We start from the raw sequence: 17,735 nt of genomic DNA, 5'->3' as shown, positions 1-17,735 counted from the left end.
TTTTCCTGAGATTGAAATGAATTCATCGTTAATAAATTTCCTAGAAGTCTCAAAACTAGTTGTTTTGGGATAACCCTTAGTTCTGCTTGTTTTACAGGAAAAGATGTTATGGGTCTTTTCAGTTTTGGGTGATTGGCTTTTTTTTCTTCTAACATCATACTTCTGGTCCTTGATTCTTTAGTAAATAGCTAATAACTATTCACTGTCTTAGTCACTTTTCTACTGGGGTAATGAAATATGGTGTCCAAGGCAACTTACAGAAAAAAAGTTTATTTTGGGACTTGAAGTTTCTGAGTGTCTGCGACCATCATGGCAGGACACACAGCAGCCGCAGTCATGGTGCTGGATCAGTAGCTGAGAGCTTACGTCCAATTCTAACCAAGAAGCAGAAGGGAGGAAATACGGGGAATTGCATGGGCTTTTGAAATCTCAACCCTCCCCCACTGACACCCCTCTCCCAACAAGGCCACACCTCCTAATCGTTCCCAAAACTGTTCAACCAACTAGGGACCAGATACTCAAACATAAAGAGCCAGTGGGAGCCATTCTCATTTAACTACCATGTTTGTTTAACTATATCTTACGCTGTCCAAAATTGTGATTAAATCGTGACTGTTTTTCGGATCATCCTTACACACCACAAAGCAATCAGGCCCCAGGAGTGAGCAAATGACACACTTGAGATCCTCCATGAGGAGTTTAAGCTAGTAGTGGTTATCACAAAGTTGTGGATGAGACACACACAGAGGAGGATCCAAGGGCGTACAGTTATTAGAGCCATCACTGCCACAGGCCCAAAAACAAGAGCCTCACACACACCCCTGGAGGGAGCACACAGATGGCCGCAGGAAGAACCAAGGGATGTGTCCTTGCACTTCAGCCATGGCTCTCCTTTGACCAAACACAAAAGGAGCCCGAGGGCATGAGTTCCTTTGGATGCCATCCACCTTCACGGTGGGCCTCAAAGCATAAGGCAAAGTACAAGATGGTGGGGTGGGTCTGAGGGCTCAAATGACATCGGTCCCGAGCACAAGAAAGCACAGCAACCGCTCTAACTAGTGGCACAGACATTGTGTTGTGTGCACGTAGGAAAGAGACAACAAAATCAGTCCTACTTGTAGATGACTCCTGTCCTTTCCCCAGACGTCTCCAGTTTATAGTAAAATCCAAAAGTTTAGTGTTTTTCTATTTTGTTCACTTAAATTCTGTAAGGTCAAAGGAGGGTTAATGTTGGGATGTAGTTTGAAGCTTAGACTCTCTGACAAAAGTTTTCAGAGGGTCATATATAACCTTTTAGACAAGGAAGGAAGGAAGGAAGGAAGGAAGGAAGGAAGGAAAAAAGGAAAAAAGGAAAAAAGGATTGATTGCTATAGTTTAAATCTAAACAACCCCCAACCCCTATTCTCCACCAGCAATTTACTCATTAGGAAGGGAAAACCCAGGATGTTAAGTGATCTTGGTCCTAGTTAGGGTTCTGTTCTTGTGACAAACACCATGACCCAAATAAGAAGGAAGAATTTGTTTCAGCGTACAGCTCTTAGGCCACACTCCATCACTGAGGGAAGGCAGGGCAGGAACCTGGAGGCAGGAGCTGATCCAGAGGCCATGGAGGGGGGCTGCTTACTGGCTTGCTCAGCCTGCTTTCTTACAGAACCCAGGACCACCAGCCCAGGGATGGCTCCACCCACAGTGAGTGGGATCCTCCCACATCGATCATTAGTCAAGATAATACCCCACATATTTGTCTGCAGGCCAATACAATGGAGGAACTTCCTCAATTAAGATGTCCCCTTCCTAAACATGTCTCAGTTTGTGTCGAGGCAAAAGAAAAACAACAGGCTACTCGCTGTCCTTACATGGATGGGTAAAAAGTAAAAAAAAAAAAAAAAAAAAAGAAGAAGAATCCAGCCTTTTTGATTCTTGATGAATCATATATACACATATATATACATACATATGTATGTGTATATATATATGTATATATGTATATGTATGTGTGTACGTATATGTATATATGTATGTATATATATGTGTAGATATATGAATATATATAATGCTATAGCTACTATGAGATTTAATGTGAGCAGTCCACAAGTATCTAAGCTATGCTGTAGCTCAGAAACATGTACATGTCACATGTTTAATCCACATATATTACATAAATATGATGAGACCAGAGCTTGCTTTGTGACTGCTACTATTCAGAAACCAATATTCAGTAAATATTCACACTTCCGCTGTAAAGTAGCCATGATGATTGTGATACCCACTTTACAGTCGTGGGAAAGTTACTTTGCCCTGAGCAACACAGCCAAGAAGTAATGTGTGCTTAAAACCCTGGGCTCCTGTACCTTTGCTTCTCACTGTGGTGTACAGTCACTCGCCAGGAGGGTGAGGTGTGGTTCACTGGGGCCCATGAGGGATTAGGTCACTTCAAAATACTTTGAGTTCATACACTTGACTGGATTCTTTTATATAAAGACAAGTGGTTGTGTCTTCAAATTGGAATGTCTATGGCCAAGTAAATGTGTCAGTAAACTGGCATGTTTAAACTTTTACTGTGTAGCCCATGCTCTGTGTCCCTAGAATGGGGGTAGTGTCTGCTTCCCGCTCAGAGGAGGATTTAGAAATGTCAGCTTCATCATAGTTGGGAAGTACAAAACAGAAAGAGTGGCAGTCATTAGAAAGTCAATAGGGAAGTGTGGACCGACATTAAAGCTGACCATGGGCCAGTATGTTGAGTGAAAGCAAAATGTTTTCCTATGAAAAAGAGGCACCTAAAATGAAAACTGTATTCTGGATATTGGCAGTTACCACCCGAGTTGGCATGAGTTCTCTTTTGGGAAACAGTCATGGGGTTGGAATTTCTTCTTTTGTGGCATCAATTTGGGGACTTCAGGATGTCTAAAATTTTGCTACACAAAGAAGGAAGGGAGGAAGAGAGGAAGGAAGGAAGGAAGAAAGGAAAGAAGGAAGGAAAAGAAAAACAGATCTGAGACTATTAAACTTGGGCTATTTTTGGAAATGTCCATTTTGAAGGGAAAAAATGGTTTGCCAAACTGAGGATTCTGTGACGTCGCCTGTCTGGGACCTGTCCTGTGGTGAAGGACGTAGAAGCTGCTCTTCATGTCCTCGTGAGGAATGTCAGATAAGGATGGACATGAAGGGCCCTTGGCGTGCGGTCCTGCCCGAGGTTTAGTGCTTGTTTTCATACTTAAGCTACACACTCAGGAACATTTTCTGTGATTAAAAATAACACTGCATGCTATTTTTAAATGCCATCAGCAATAACAATACGCAGCAACTGTGATTTAAGATTTAAGAATGGTGATTTGTGCAGAACTTGGTGGCCTGAGTTCATTGGCCAGCGAAAGGCATAAGCCTCTGTCTCCTCCTTTCTCTCTTAGATTCGCAGTTTCCCATCAACATTGCGGCTGTCAAAAAAGACCATGATTTTCTTGAAAGGGACCTTGTAGAACCTCTTTGCAGGTAAGCCAGATGAGTGAAGTAACTTTGTTTTTTTTGTTTTTGTTTTTCTTCTTTCTTTCCTTGGTCTGTCTCCATTTGGGCCACATGAAGTTGAAGGTTGAAGTTTACAATTGAGCATATATGCAGTGTGGTCACATTGTATCCTGCAGACGCTCCTGTTTTTACAGAGTTTAAATCTTTATGGGGGGGGAGGGGAGGGATGCCAGACATTACATTAAGGAAAAGAGTGGAAGAGGAGGAGGGAAGAAGAGACAGGAGGGGAGAGGAGAGAGAAAACAGGAGGGTGGGGTATTTCAGAATATTGTTAAATGGCATTTTTAAAAGGCTAGTTAAGGGGGTTGGGGATTTAGCTCAGTGGTAGAGCGCTTGCCTAGGAAGCGCAAGGCCCTGGGTTCGGTCCCCAGCTCCAGGGGCGGGGGTTGGGGGGGGAGGCTAGTTAAGGATTAGGGCAGTGAGGTGCTGGAAGGATTATTCAGGATGGTCAGCCATCTCAAGCGTCGTCAGGGTAACGCCTGAGACATCCTTTGAGGATGCTCAACTTGACCTCAGTTTTTTTTTTTACATATATAAAGTCAAGTGGTTATATCTTCAAATCAGAATACGTAAGGCCAAGGAAATACGTCACCAGACTGACACATTTAAACGTTTATTGTGTAGCAAATCTTTTAAAGAGGCAGAGATGTATATGTGCAGAGCTCTGTCAGAGGAGTTGGAGAAGCCCAAGTGAAGCAATGTGGCATGAACAGACGAACGAGTCAGAAACTACTGAACTCCGTTCAGCTCGTAAGTGTAAAGGTCCAGTGGAGTCTTTAAGAAAATCAGGTTCTACGCGAAAGGTCAGTTGTGTCTGTAGAACTTTGCAGTTCCATGGCTGACACTCTTTTCCAGAGGTCGGAGCTGGGGTAGGTGTCAGCCAGGGCAGGACTCTTCAGTCTTCCGGCCACATAGAGAGGACTTGGAGATCCCATACTGATAACCTCAGTCCACTGCTCTTCCTTATATGTCCTGCGTTCGGCAAACTTGACTGTTTAATGATGAGCATAGAGATACCAAGGCATGCCAGAATGTCGTAAATAATCTTAGCTTTGCCGGATCCCCGACGTCTGCTTTTCTGTTCTGAGCTTGTGATATGAGAAAGAAAAAAAAGTAGATTTGTGTTCGTCTCTGCTATTCACAAAGACAATACTGTGTGTCTGCTTAAGTTTAATAAATCAATCCTGCCCCTTTAAAAGAAAAAAGAATTCTGAATCATAAACTTGGGGACTGGCTGACTGGCTGACTGAACCGGTTAAATGCACTTGCCACCAAGCATAACGACCTGAGTTCGACTCCTGAGACCCACAAAGTGGGAGGAGAGAACCAAATGTCAAAAGCTGACCTCTGACATGCATGGTGGCATCTGTACACACACATACACACACACACACACACACAAACACACACACAAATACATACATACACACTAACACACACATACACACACTAAAGTACATCAAATACACACACACATATATATACACACACCACACACACACCACATACACATACCACACACACTAAAGTACATACATACACACTAACACACACATACTCATATACACATTAAAAAACACACTCACATACATACACACACTCACACACATACACACACTAAAATACACACATCAAAATACACACACATATACACACACATACACACACACACTCACACATAAACACACTCACACACACCCTAAAATGCATACATATGCACATAAAGTCATGTATGTGAGTGGATACAGGCTATTTAGCACAGAAAATAAATATGCACACGCGTGTGCCTTTGTGAGAGCTGTGGGGTACAGGGATGGTTTCCTCGTGACTCTTCAAAAGCGTGGACTTAGAGTCTCGTTTCCTCTCCTCCATCTGGGAGGCAACACCTGCAGCAGGGACAGATCCTTCCAAAAAACCGTTCATTCCAGTCCCTAAGGCGGGCTGGCCTTTTCTCTAAGTGTTGAGTATATTCCTGTTGGCTGGCATTTTAAAAAAAAATTTCTATTTTTAAAATTATATTTTACTCTTTTCCCATTAAGTCTTCTAAATTTGCTTTCTCTGAATGGACTTATTTTTTGCATTAGATTTATTCATACTCTCTCTCCACACACACACACACACACACACACACACACACACTCTCTCTCTCTCTCTCTCTCACACACACATACACACACACACTCTCTCACACACACATACACACACACACTCTCTCTCACACACATACACACACACACTCTCTCTCACACACATACACACACACTCTCTCACACACACATACACACACACTCACACACACACTCTCTCTCACACACACATACACACACACACTCTCTCTCACACACACATACACACACACACTCTCTCACACACACACACTCTCTCACACACACACACTCTCTCACACTCACACACACACACTCTCACACACACATACACACTCTCTCTCACACACACACACTCTCTCACACACACACACTCTCTCTCACACACACACACACTCTCTCTCACACACACATACACACACACACTCTCACACACACACACACACTCTCTCACACACACACACACACACACACTCTCTCTCTCACACACACATATACACACACACTCTCAATATGGACTAATACCAGTGTGCAGTCAAGGCTTGAAAAGGTTCCACCCACTACTCCGAAGCCACCATTCCCCTGCTCCCAACCCCTGGCAACCACAGATTTATTGCTGGTGCCTACATTTTGGCTCCATCAGGAAATCGCGGAGATGACACCGAATAGTAAATGGCTGTTTCTGCCTGGCTTCTTTTACTCAGTGTTACATTCTTAAGATTGTTAAGAATGTTCTAAATTCATGTTAATTTCTGTTTCAAAAATATATTCCTTTCCACTGTATAGGAAGACTTTGGGGCTCTCCAGTTTGAGGATATATTGACACACTAACATTGATCTATGTGGTTTTTACGAGAACGTAAATATACACTTCATTTCAATAAAATCCAGGAATGGCACTGTGGGGGCTCATGACAAATCTGTTTTACCTTTTTTTAATCTCTTTTTTTCTTTATTATTTTTTTCTTTTTTATTGGATATTTTTTATTTACGTTTCAAATGTTATCTCCTTTCCCAGTTGCCCATCCATAAACTCCCTATCCCATCTTCCCACCCCGTGATTCTATGAGGGTGCTTTCCCAACACAACCAGCCACCCCTTCCCACCTTCCCACCCTGACATTCCCCTACACTGGGGCACTGAGCCTTGGCAGGACCAAGGGCTTCTCCTCCCATTGATGCCCAACAAGGCCGTCCTCTGCTACATATGAGGCTGGAGCCATGGGCCCATCCATGTGTACTCTTTGGATGGTGGTTTAGTTGCTGGGAGCTCTGGTTGGTTGGTATTGTTGTTCTTATGGGTTGCAAACCCCTTCAGCTCCTTCAATCCTTTCTCTAACTCCTCCAATGGGGACCCCATTCTCAGTTCAATGGTTTTCTGCAAGTGTCCGCCTCTGTATTTGTCATGTTCTGACAGAGCCTCTCTTTAAGTGTTCCTGACAACATATAATGGCCCAATTACCTGGCCTTTGGTAGTATGTTTTTTTTTGTTGTTTTTTTTTTTTTTTGGTTCTTTTTTTTGGAGCTGGGGACCGAACCCAGGGCCTTGCGCTTCCTAGGCAAGCGCTCTACCACTGAGCTAAATCCCCAACCCTGGTAGTATGTTTTAATTATAACTGATGTCTGGCTATGGTTGTGTTGTGATTTTTAATGTGCATTTTCTTAGTAACCAATAAAACTACACATCTTTCCATGCCTCTCCAACCTACCGTCTCCTATTCGAGCTTTCTCTCATCTTTAATTGAGTGATAACTTCTATTCCTGAGTTTTGAGGGATTTTATTGTTGTTCTAGATAGCTCTTTTGTCAGATACATTTTGTAAACATTTTCTGCCAGAATGTTCCTTTCAGTAGCATAGAATGAGGGTTTTTTTTTCTGGCTGAATTTATTTATTTCATGCATATTTAAGAGTGTATCTAAAAATGACCTTGCTTAAGATGAAGTCCAAGTATGTCGTCCTATGCATTTTGAATTCGAGTAAGTACAAGGCCTGGGCGTAGATCCATTTACTTGCATCTCACTGTCTGACTCTTTCAACTTACTTGTTGAAGGGATGGATGCCATCTTCATCGAGTCTCCTTGACACACACCTGTGCATGTGGTGCATGATATGTGTGTGTTCAGGACACGCATGCCGCAGTGCCTGTGTGGAGGTCAAAGGACAACTTGTAGGAATTGGTTCTCTCTTCCACCCTCGGGAATTGAACTCACGTTGCCCTGCTTGGTGGCAAGCGCCGTTGGCCACTGAGCCATCTCACTCACCCTAAACTTACGTGTCAGTCAGTAATCAGTATACGTTTAGGTCTCTCGATGTTTACAACTGTAAACATCGAACTGTAGTTTGCAGCACAAGACATAGACTTGATCGCGCCTAAGAGTTTCGCGGCTCCGGTGCATGCTGCTCCTTTTACACCCAGTGTTTATTACTAGAATATGATTTTTAATATCTTTATACCCTGAAAGATCTTTCTAAGCTGTTTTATTAATTCTTGTGAACAAGCATTTGGCTAGCAGTGTGTGAACCACTGTTCTCAGGATGCAGGAACTATGGGTAAAATAGAGGCCAAAGGAAGAGTCACACACACACACACACACACACCCTGGGTGGATCAAAGGAGCAAGGTTAGGTAGGCAGCCAAAGACAGCTTGACTGGAAAACTAGTAGGGAATTGTTTCTCTTCACTGTGAGTTCTACATAGCACAGATTTCCTGCCTTGCAGACAGCAGGAAGGGACAGAGCATCTTCCGCTGCAGGGGATTGAGGGTGCTTTAAAAAGTTTGAGATTAACGGGCAGCCTCTTAGAAACTTGCCTACTCAGAAGGTAAGTGTTGATTAATGCTGAGATTGCCGTAAGGGGATGAAGTTTTATTCATGCTCTTCTTTGCGCAGTGCATTTACAGGGGTAGTGATTCTTTTTTGATTTCTGAAGTTACATCTGTTGGCTTGTTTATTTGTTGTATGGCGGGGGCACCAGAGGACATCTTTTAGAAGTTGTTTACCTCATGCCACCATATGGGTCTTGGGAATTGAACTCGGGTCCTTGGGCTTGGCCGCAGGCACTTTGACCTGCTAGTCTGTCCTGCCCACCCCTCTGCTCTACTTTTAAATCTCTATGGGCTGTACAGTTCTCACGGTTGTTTGAAACGCTGAGGCAGTGCAGAATAAGGGAACTATAGCCAGAGGGAGCTCCTCCCGAGGAGACAAAGTCAGGCAGGAGAGCCAGAGTCCCCTGCAAAAGGACATTCACCACAGAGATTTTACTCACCTGTGGAGACAAGTGGTCCGTTCACTTCTCGGATCCCAGTTTACTATAAAACCATTGAACAGTGTAGCTTAAGAAATACAGATCTGACTGAGGGTGAGACTGGAACCCCCAAAGGAATGAGGGGACGTGCGCAGCTGCACGCCGCTTCCTTTTTTTTGTAGCTCTGAGGTCTAGTCCCCAGAAGCCAGGCAGATTTGCTACCTTTGCCGAAAACGTGAACCACCAGAATGGCAGCTGAGTTCTTAGTGCATGGCTGCAGGCATGATGGCAGGACCAGTGTCCAGCAGGCTCCATGTAGATGACTGCGACTGCAGACACAGTACTTCAGCAGCTACTGTTAAAATTCTGTTTGACTGAAAGTCCCTTCCTCTGTGTGTCACGGAAAGTACATTGCGAATCTAATTACCTAAGTGAGCTGCTGGAACGTTAACTCTGCGGGGCAATCGGAGCTCACAAAAGGCATGAACGTGGCTCTCAAAGTTTGTCCTTCACTGCACATCACAGCAAGGTGAAGCACTGGGGAGTGAGAGGCTCCCTTCTGCCATGTTGGGTGGTAGTCTTCACTGCAGCTGGCTGCAGACCCAGGCCTGGATGCTCAAACGTGACCTTTGAGTTCCTCAATTAATGTGAAGCGAGCAACTCATTTGCATAATGTATATTGTTAATAGATGCTAATTAATTATAGCCTATGACAGACGGGGGCACAGGCTGTGTCCTCGTCGTGTGTTGATGGACCTGCTGTGACTACCCAGTGCAGCTTTCCCGAGTGTTTGAACAAACGAGAAGTGATGAGGGTGTCTCTCAAGAAGCCAGGGGCAGGGAGAGGGAAGGATGCTCACTGCTGTGCACACACACAACCCCCACCCCCCATCCACCCCACCCCCCGTCTATTCCAAGGATGGCAACAGTGTTAATATTAAACAATGACAGTCTCTGTGAAAATAATATAAACCTTTCCCTTTAAAATTATTCACCACAGAAGGGACTGAAGAGATAGCTTAATGGTTAAGAGTGCTTCCTGCTCTTGAGGAAGACTCAGGTTCAACTCCTAGCACCTACATGGTGGCTCCCAACTATAACTCCTGTACCAAGGGATCTGACACCCTCTTCTGACCTCCATGGGTGCCAGACGCACATGCTACAGACACCCATACACATAAAATAAAATGCTGATAATTGTCTTGTGATAGCTTTACAGCCCCTTTCCGACAGCACAGCCTGCAGTCTCTCTCTCTCTCTTTCTTTCTCTACCCTCCCTCCTCCCCCTCCCCTCCCCCCACATCCCAGCTAAAGTCCAGAGGCAGGTCCAGGATTGAAGCATGAACACAGGGGTGATTTCTCATGCTGTCAATCCTTGGGGTGACAACCAAAGGGGACACCAGAGGGAGGTACAGCCATCCCCGTCTGGCTCCTCAGTGGCATGGTGACAGCCACTTGCTTACTTCAAACTGTATTTCTACTTCCCTTATCACATCCCATCCTGCCCCAGACACCGTAAAGCCTTCCTATGCCTGGTCTGTGACGTCTGAACACCCCGAGTCTTGGGAATTACAGAGCAGAATTGTGCATTCGGCACAGAGACTCCACTCCGCTCTCCACAGTCTGTGCCTGCCAGACTCTCTCAGCACCAAGCCCTTTCCCACGCCCTGTGGCCACAGCACATGGAGGACCCCCACCTCCACGAAGGGCAGGGCTTTGATCCCAGGGTTGGGAGCACATCTTCACTGAATGTCTTTGAGGTCCCCACCCAGAACACTCCTTAGCTGACAGGGTTCCATCCACCCTGACAGGAGCCAAGGGTAAGAAGTTCAGGCAGTTGGAACTGAGTCAGAATGGCCTAGAAGAGACGAACGCCTGTCTCTGCTTACTATTCCTCCCATGCCTTTAGCAGGAAAATTAAATAAATATATATTTATATATGTTTACATATATGAATACATATATATAATCGGAGGAAACCAGCCGTTACATCGACCGTCCGAGATCTGTGGTGTCACCAGGCTTCTGTACAGCTTGAGTCAGGCCCTGACAAGCTGCACCCAGTCCCTCACACTGATCAGTTGCTCCCCGCCCACTGCAAACGCACAGCCTCAGTCCGACCATCTTCTCTGGCCCGCTCCCTTTCTGTCCAGCTTCCCTTCTTGAACACTGCCTGGCTCCCGCTCTGGACTGTGAGGGACTTTCAACTCCATGTCACGGACGGCATCTTACTCAGCTGCACCTCATGGGTTCAGGGCCTTGTACCAAACAGGACTTCAGTAAATATTTGTTAAGTTTAACCAGAGTTTGATAGGAATAACCTTTTTCAGCCCACAGATTATTATATTGTTCTTTGGTTAGGATCTTTCCATTCCTGTGGTCCCTCCCCTTCCATTCGTAGCTATTTATTCTATATCTCCTTCCTGAGGGGATCCACCCTCTCCTCTAAGGTGATCTACTCCTCTCTTCTAGCACCTCACTCTTTACCTAACTGTGGTTTCACAGATTGTAGTAACATCCATATAAGTGAACACTTGCCATATTTGACTTTGGAGTCTACTTACCTCACTCAGGGTGATTTTTTTCCTAGCCCCATCCATCTGCCTACAAATTTCATTTTTTTAAACAATTGATTAATATTCCATTGTATAAACATATGGCTGTTTTTTTTAATTTATTTATTTTATGTATATGAATACACTGTTGTTGTCTTCAGACATACCAGAAGAGGGCATCAGATCCCATTACAGATGGTTGTGAGCCACCATGTGGTTGCTGGGAATTGAACTCAGGACCTCTGGAAGAGCAGTCGGTGCTCTTAACCTCTGAGCCATCTCTCCAGCCCCATATGGCTGTTTTTTAAATCCGTTCTCCCATGGATAGACATCTAGACAGTTTACCATTTCTGACTATTAAGAATAGAGTAGCGGGGCTGGGGATTTAGCTCAGTGGTAGAGCGCTTACCTAGGAAGCGCAAGGCCCTGGGTTCGGTCCCCAGCTCCGAAAAAAAAGAACCAAAAAAAAAAAAAAAAAAAAAGAATAGAGTAGCAATGTCACATTTGGATTCCTTAAAATCTGATTATTTTTTGCTTATATGTATGTATGTGCCTGCATGAGTCTATGTGCACCGAGTACAAAAGACCACTGGGCCCAGAAGAGTACATCGGGTAACCTAGAACTTGAGTTATAGGCAGTTCGTGAGCCACCTATGTGGCTGGGAACCAAACCTGGGTCCTCTGTCAGAGCAGCATGTGGTCTGGAGAACTAAGCCATCTCTCCGGTACCTCATCCAGATTCTTGAACCATCTCTTGACTGTCTCTTGTTTTGAGTTCATTCTCAACCCCACCTAAGTATGTCTAAGTATGGTGCTGTTCCCCAGCAAAATATCCCTCCACATCTCCCCACTGTCCCCGCACTGCTCCTAATCCCTTCATTCTGACCCTCTGTGGTCCAGCCTCTGCTTTCCTCTCCAGATTTACTTTTTCTTTCAGCTCCTCTCAATTCCTAGAGTGTAACACACTGTGCGATGACTGTTTTCTTCACTGGCAATTATCCTAGACTGGGCAGCGAAATTTCTCTTAGTCCTTCACAGTCTTGCGAGAATGTTATCTTTTCTATCCAATGCACTCATGGCGTGGCTGGTTTCTCTCCTATTTATTATGCTCACGGCCCACACGGGACCACAAGAGCCTCAAGGATAAGACTCTCTTTTGTTCATCTCTGTATTCTCAGCCTCTTCCCGGGGCACAGGACACCACCCTTAGATAGATGGATATCGGCTTCTCTCTCCCTTCTGACCTCCCCAGTAGAACCCTAAGCCTGGTGCTTAAAATGAAAGCATGCTTGTCCTTCAGTGATGTATTCGCCCATCCTCAAGACCATGACATCAGCAGCAAACGGAAGACTTCACAACCACTTTTCCTAAAAGGCTCAGACTGCCTTCTTTGCCTTAATAACACAACCCAGATTGCTGCAGGCTCAAAGAGGAATGGCCCAGCAGGACCTTTTCTCCTTCAGTGCAGAGGGACTGCCAGGCCACGCATGGTGCAGGCCTCTATTTTCTAGGTTCCACCAAAATGACTCCTCTGTAGACAGAAGCAACAAATGGAGGAGATAGAACCAACATAACACCTAGCAGATGTCGCCTGTGTTTGACTCCCTTGAGCCAATGGTCTTTCCAAGAGTCCTGACTCCTTATCTGAAAGAGACGTGCAAAGCCTTACTACCCATTGAACTGACTCTCTTTGGTCTCACTTCTTTGCTCCCCAGTAGAGGCAAACCGGGTACAGCTTGTAGGGCATGGTGTTCAGTTCTGATGGGTTCTGTAGTTCTGACAGCACCAAGACGACTGTGGTGATCTGCAGGTACGACATGTTCACGCAGTGTTCATGTAGAATTACCTTCTAGGCCAGTGGCTCTCAACCCGTGGGTCACGACCCCTTTGGGATTTGAATGATCCTTTCACGGGAGTGTCCTAAGACCATTAAAAAAACACAGATATTTGCATTATGATTCATAACAGTAAGCACGATTTCCATTATGAAGTATCAACAAAAATAATTTTAGGGTTGGGCATCACCACAACATGAGAGATAATATTAAAGGGGCACAGCATTAAGAGGGTTGAGAACCACCGTTCTAGCCTTCTGGAACTATAAGAAGAACAATTATGATATAAGCCTTGGAAAAAGCTCCAGTCCATTTGTGGATGGCAAAATACATTCTAAAATACATTCTATAATTGAAATTTTTATTCGTGTTGGAACAGTCCGACAGGCAATTGTAAATAGGCCAACTCAGACCATTCGAGAGTCTGTCTCATTACTTACAGTTAAGTTTAAGTAGAGATGAATGCCAGAACCATGCGTTTGTCCTCGCCGAAGGTTGACTTCACTCACACCAGAGTTTTACAGCCGTTTGGTTGCGTTGAGTGTAGTGGATATTTCTGGGGTGTGGTGTATTTTTCTTACCCACAGGAGCCAAATCTGAGAGGAGCTGTTGTGTTATCTAACGTGTCCCATCCAGTCCGTGTCCTTTCAAAGGTTACCATTGTTCACCTTACCTCATGAGGAGTGACTCAGACACCAATAATGCTATGTCACGCCATGAAGAGACGCATGGCTAGTTTCAGGCTACCTTGAAGAGTATTTTCTTCTTTCATGTTTTACAAGATTCAGGATGGTTTGTGTATCAGGAGATTGAAATTGTACCCAGCATTTCTAAATGTCTTCAACGATGATAATTTTTGCACATTGGATTAAGAGCTAATTAGCATACAGTGGAGGAACAGAAGACATCCAGGCCACCAAGCTGGAGTCAGGTAGGCCTGACCGCCCTTGGTACACAGGTCACACAGATAGGGGAGCCCCAGACCAAGCTGGTGACCTGGACCCTTGGGCGGTGAGGTCAACCCTTTCGCAGGGCTCTCCTAAGACCATTGGCAAACAGATATTTACGTTACAATTCATAATAGTAGCAAAATTACAGTTATGGAGTACCAATAATAATTTTATGGTAGGGGGTCACCACAACATGAGGATCTGTATTTAAAGGGTCAAAGCATTTGGAAGGCTGAGAGCCACTGGTCTAGACTAGATTGATAAGCTCTGGGTTCAAATGAGAGACCTTGCCTCAATACATAAGATGAGAGGTGAAGACAATCAAGTGTTTGGCCTACATATATACAGCCATGCACTGCAAACACATATGCACACACACCCATGAGAACATGCACACACACACACACACACACACACACACACACACACACACCTATGAGAAAACCATACATGGGCAAGGAAAAATATCTCTGAAAAATAATGCATATCACTTTATAATTTCAAAGCCCAATAAGTAATAATTATAATAAAAATTGTATCATTTTTAGTTGACTGTCTTTCCATCCCCTTGAGGTTCATAACAAACTTTAACAGATGCACAGTGCCCCCGTTTGCCCCTTGCCTTCACATATGCATCTCCCCACCTGTCACAGCATGAAGTACATTACAGCCCCTGCTTTCTATTTTAATTCTGTGTTTTGTCAGGTGTATAATGACGGACATGCACCACTGTGGCGTACACAACCATTTCACTGCCTTAAAAATCCTCTCTTCTGGGGCTGGGGATTTAGCTCAGTGGTAGAGCGCTTACCTAGGAAGCACAAGGCCCTGGGTTCGGTCCCCAGCTCTGAAAAAAAAAAACCAAAAAAAAAAAAAAAATCCTCTCTTCTGCCTGGGCATCCCACCATCTCCGTCTCTGGTAACCTTTGGTCTTTTGCCGACCTCCGTAATTTTAACTCTTGCATGGTGCTTTATAGTTAGAATGACAATTTACAGCCCTTTCCTATTGGCCTCTAATAGCCACTTAAGCGTCCGCTGTGCCGTCCGTGTCTTTGTAACTCATTTCTAATTACCATTCTGTCGTCTGGTTATATCATAGCTCATCTGTCCCTCCATCTGACATCTTGACTGCTCTTGAATCTCACTAATGATGACTAAAGTGGCCGTAAACACCAAGTGTTTACACATTTACACATGGAAATAAATCTTAAATCCATTTGGGTAGATACCGACTGGTGTGTTTCGCAGTAATGAACTGTTCACTGTCTCACCTGAGCCATTTCCTGTCAGCAGAGGCAGCAAGTGAGCACTCCTGTCACTCGCTCTCACCAGCACTGGGAGCTCATGATTGCTTTAATATGCAGCTAACGTGATTTCAGACACTTCAAGTTGTGTCTTATTTCATTTTATCTGTGTGTGTGTGTGTCTATGTTTGTGTCTGTGCCTTTGAGTGTGTATGTCTGTGTGTATCTGAGTGTCGGTGTCTCTATCCCTGTGTGTTCATCTGTGTATATGACTCTGTCTGTCCATGTATGTGTCCGTGTGTGTGTGTGTGTGTGTGTGTGTGTGTGTGTGTGTGTGTCTTTGAGTGTGTGTATGTGTGTAGCTCTGTGTCTATATCCCTGTGTGTGTGAGCGTGTATGTATGTGTCTGTGTGTATTTGTATTTGTGTCCTTGTGTGTGTCTGTATGCATGTTTGTATCTTTGAGTGTGTATGAGTGTATGTGTTTGTGTATACGTCTGTGACTTTGTCCTGGTGTGTCTGTGTGTGTCCCTGTCCCTGTGTTTGTGTGAGTGTGTGTGTGAGTGGATGTCTGTGTCTGTGCCTGTGCCTGTGTCTTCATTCACACCTCTAGGCCAGAAGATGGCATCAGAACCTATGGAGGTAGAGGTTCAGGCAGTTGTGAACTTTCGGATGTAGGCACTGAGCCGTCTCTCCAGCCCAATGCTGGTTATTTTTACTATGGTGTCTTTTTTTATTGACAAAGATAATTGTGATTAATTAAACTATCTTTAAACTGGACCATTTGCTTTATTATTGTGGATTTTAAAGTTCTTTGAACACTATGTAATTTATCAGATACATTTCATAAATGTTTTCTTCCAGTCTGCTTCCAGTCCTCTGACGCGCTATATTCGCAGGACTTTTAAATCTTGTCACTTGAATGCACCTTTGATGTCGAAAACAAAAGGTCATCACACACTCAGGCCATCTAAGTTTTGTCCCATTTTCAAAATGACATATATGTTTAGGCTGTGGTCCACTGGGGATCCATCTGTATTAGGAGCAGAAAGTCCATCTAGATTGATTTTTTTTTTAATGCGACCATCTAGATGTTTCAAGACCATTTGTTAAAAGGTTACTTTTTATCTCTTACCTCGACTTTGCTCCTTTGTAAAGGTCAAGCGACTCTATTTGCTGGACCTAGTTGGAGCCATGAACCCTGCCCCTTTGATCCATTTCCCACTACTTATCCAACTTCACTGTTGTTTTCTTCCTTATAAATCTTGAACTGGGGGCCAGGGGAGGCTAGTTGTCTATTTTCTCTCTTCTCTGTCCAGAGTATATTGGGACTCCTGTGTCTTTGGTCTCTCCGTACAGGTATGTTTCTTTTAGATTATTTATTTTGTGTGTTTGGATGTTTTTCCAGCATGCATATCTGTGTACCTTGTGTATGTCTGGTGCCTCTGAACTCCAGAATATGATGTTGGAGGCCAAAGAACTGGAGTTTCTGCCAGTTGTGAGCTCCCATGAGTTCTGGAAGCCAAACCTGAGTCCTCTGAGGGAGCAACAAGTTCTCTTGACCCACAAGCAATCTCCTTAGCTCCGATTGTCAGTATTTTAAATTTGAACCTCTTGGGACCCATGCAGTAGTATTTCCTGATTTAAATTTGTATTTCTCCCATGACAAATAAATGTTGACCATCTTCTTGTGTGCTTACAGTCATGTGCAGACTCTTAGAAGTACCTCCTCACAAAGTTGGACCATGTAAAACAATCAAGTTGTTTGACTTGTTGCATTTAAGAGTTCTTTGTTTACTGTAAAATTATTTAAAAAAAAAATGCTGTCTTTTACCCTGCACTAGATCCAGGACTATGGTGCCCCAAAATATCTGGTAGACATCTTCATCTCAGTCAGCAAAGCCTCTCACCTGCTCTGCTCCATCCCATATCACACTGCCGAAGGCTTCTCTCTGAGCCGTCAGCAATCTCTACCCATCTAATTCCCAAGGCAGGTTTCCACCATGCCAGAAATACACATCCCAATTCCGTAGTAGTCCAGTGTCTCCAGCCACCACATACTCTCTTGAGTTCAATTAAATCGCCACATGAAAGAACACACAACACAGTAACCTCTGAACCAATTGATAAGATATAACTGCCCACCTAGACACACAAAGCCCTGTACACATCCATCCCTTAAGATTATTCATGACAACCTGTAAATGTGCAGAGTGGGATCTTAACGTCCACCCTCGGCTGCTTCTCCTGCCTCCTCAAGTCTCCTCCTCTCTAAAACTCT

At 44.2% G+C, this 17,735-nt stretch overlaps 1 protein-coding gene across 12 annotated transcripts in view; it reads left to right on the top strand.

The window, feature by feature from the left end:
• The window catches only part of Stard13 (StAR-related lipid transfer domain containing 13), a 396,060-nt gene that overhangs the window by 334,871 nt on the left and 43,454 nt on the right, over window positions 1-17,735 (top strand). For all 12 annotated transcript variants that reach the window (XM_017598426.3, XM_017598424.3, XM_063271572.1 and 9 more), the window contains 1 exon segment: window positions 3,408-3,489. In XM_017598426.3, the coding sequence (XP_017453915.1) occupies window positions 3,408-3,489 (82 nt within the window).

The sequence above is a fragment of the Rattus norvegicus genome, chromosome 12 (genome assembly GCF_036323735.1).
Source record: "Rattus norvegicus strain BN/NHsdMcwi chromosome 12, GRCr8, whole genome shotgun sequence".
Taxonomy (NCBI): Eukaryota; Metazoa; Chordata; class Mammalia; order Rodentia; family Muridae; genus Rattus; species Rattus norvegicus.
The sequence above is the reverse complement of the archived record's forward strand: the minus strand, read 5'-3'. Positions and strand labels throughout refer to the sequence as shown.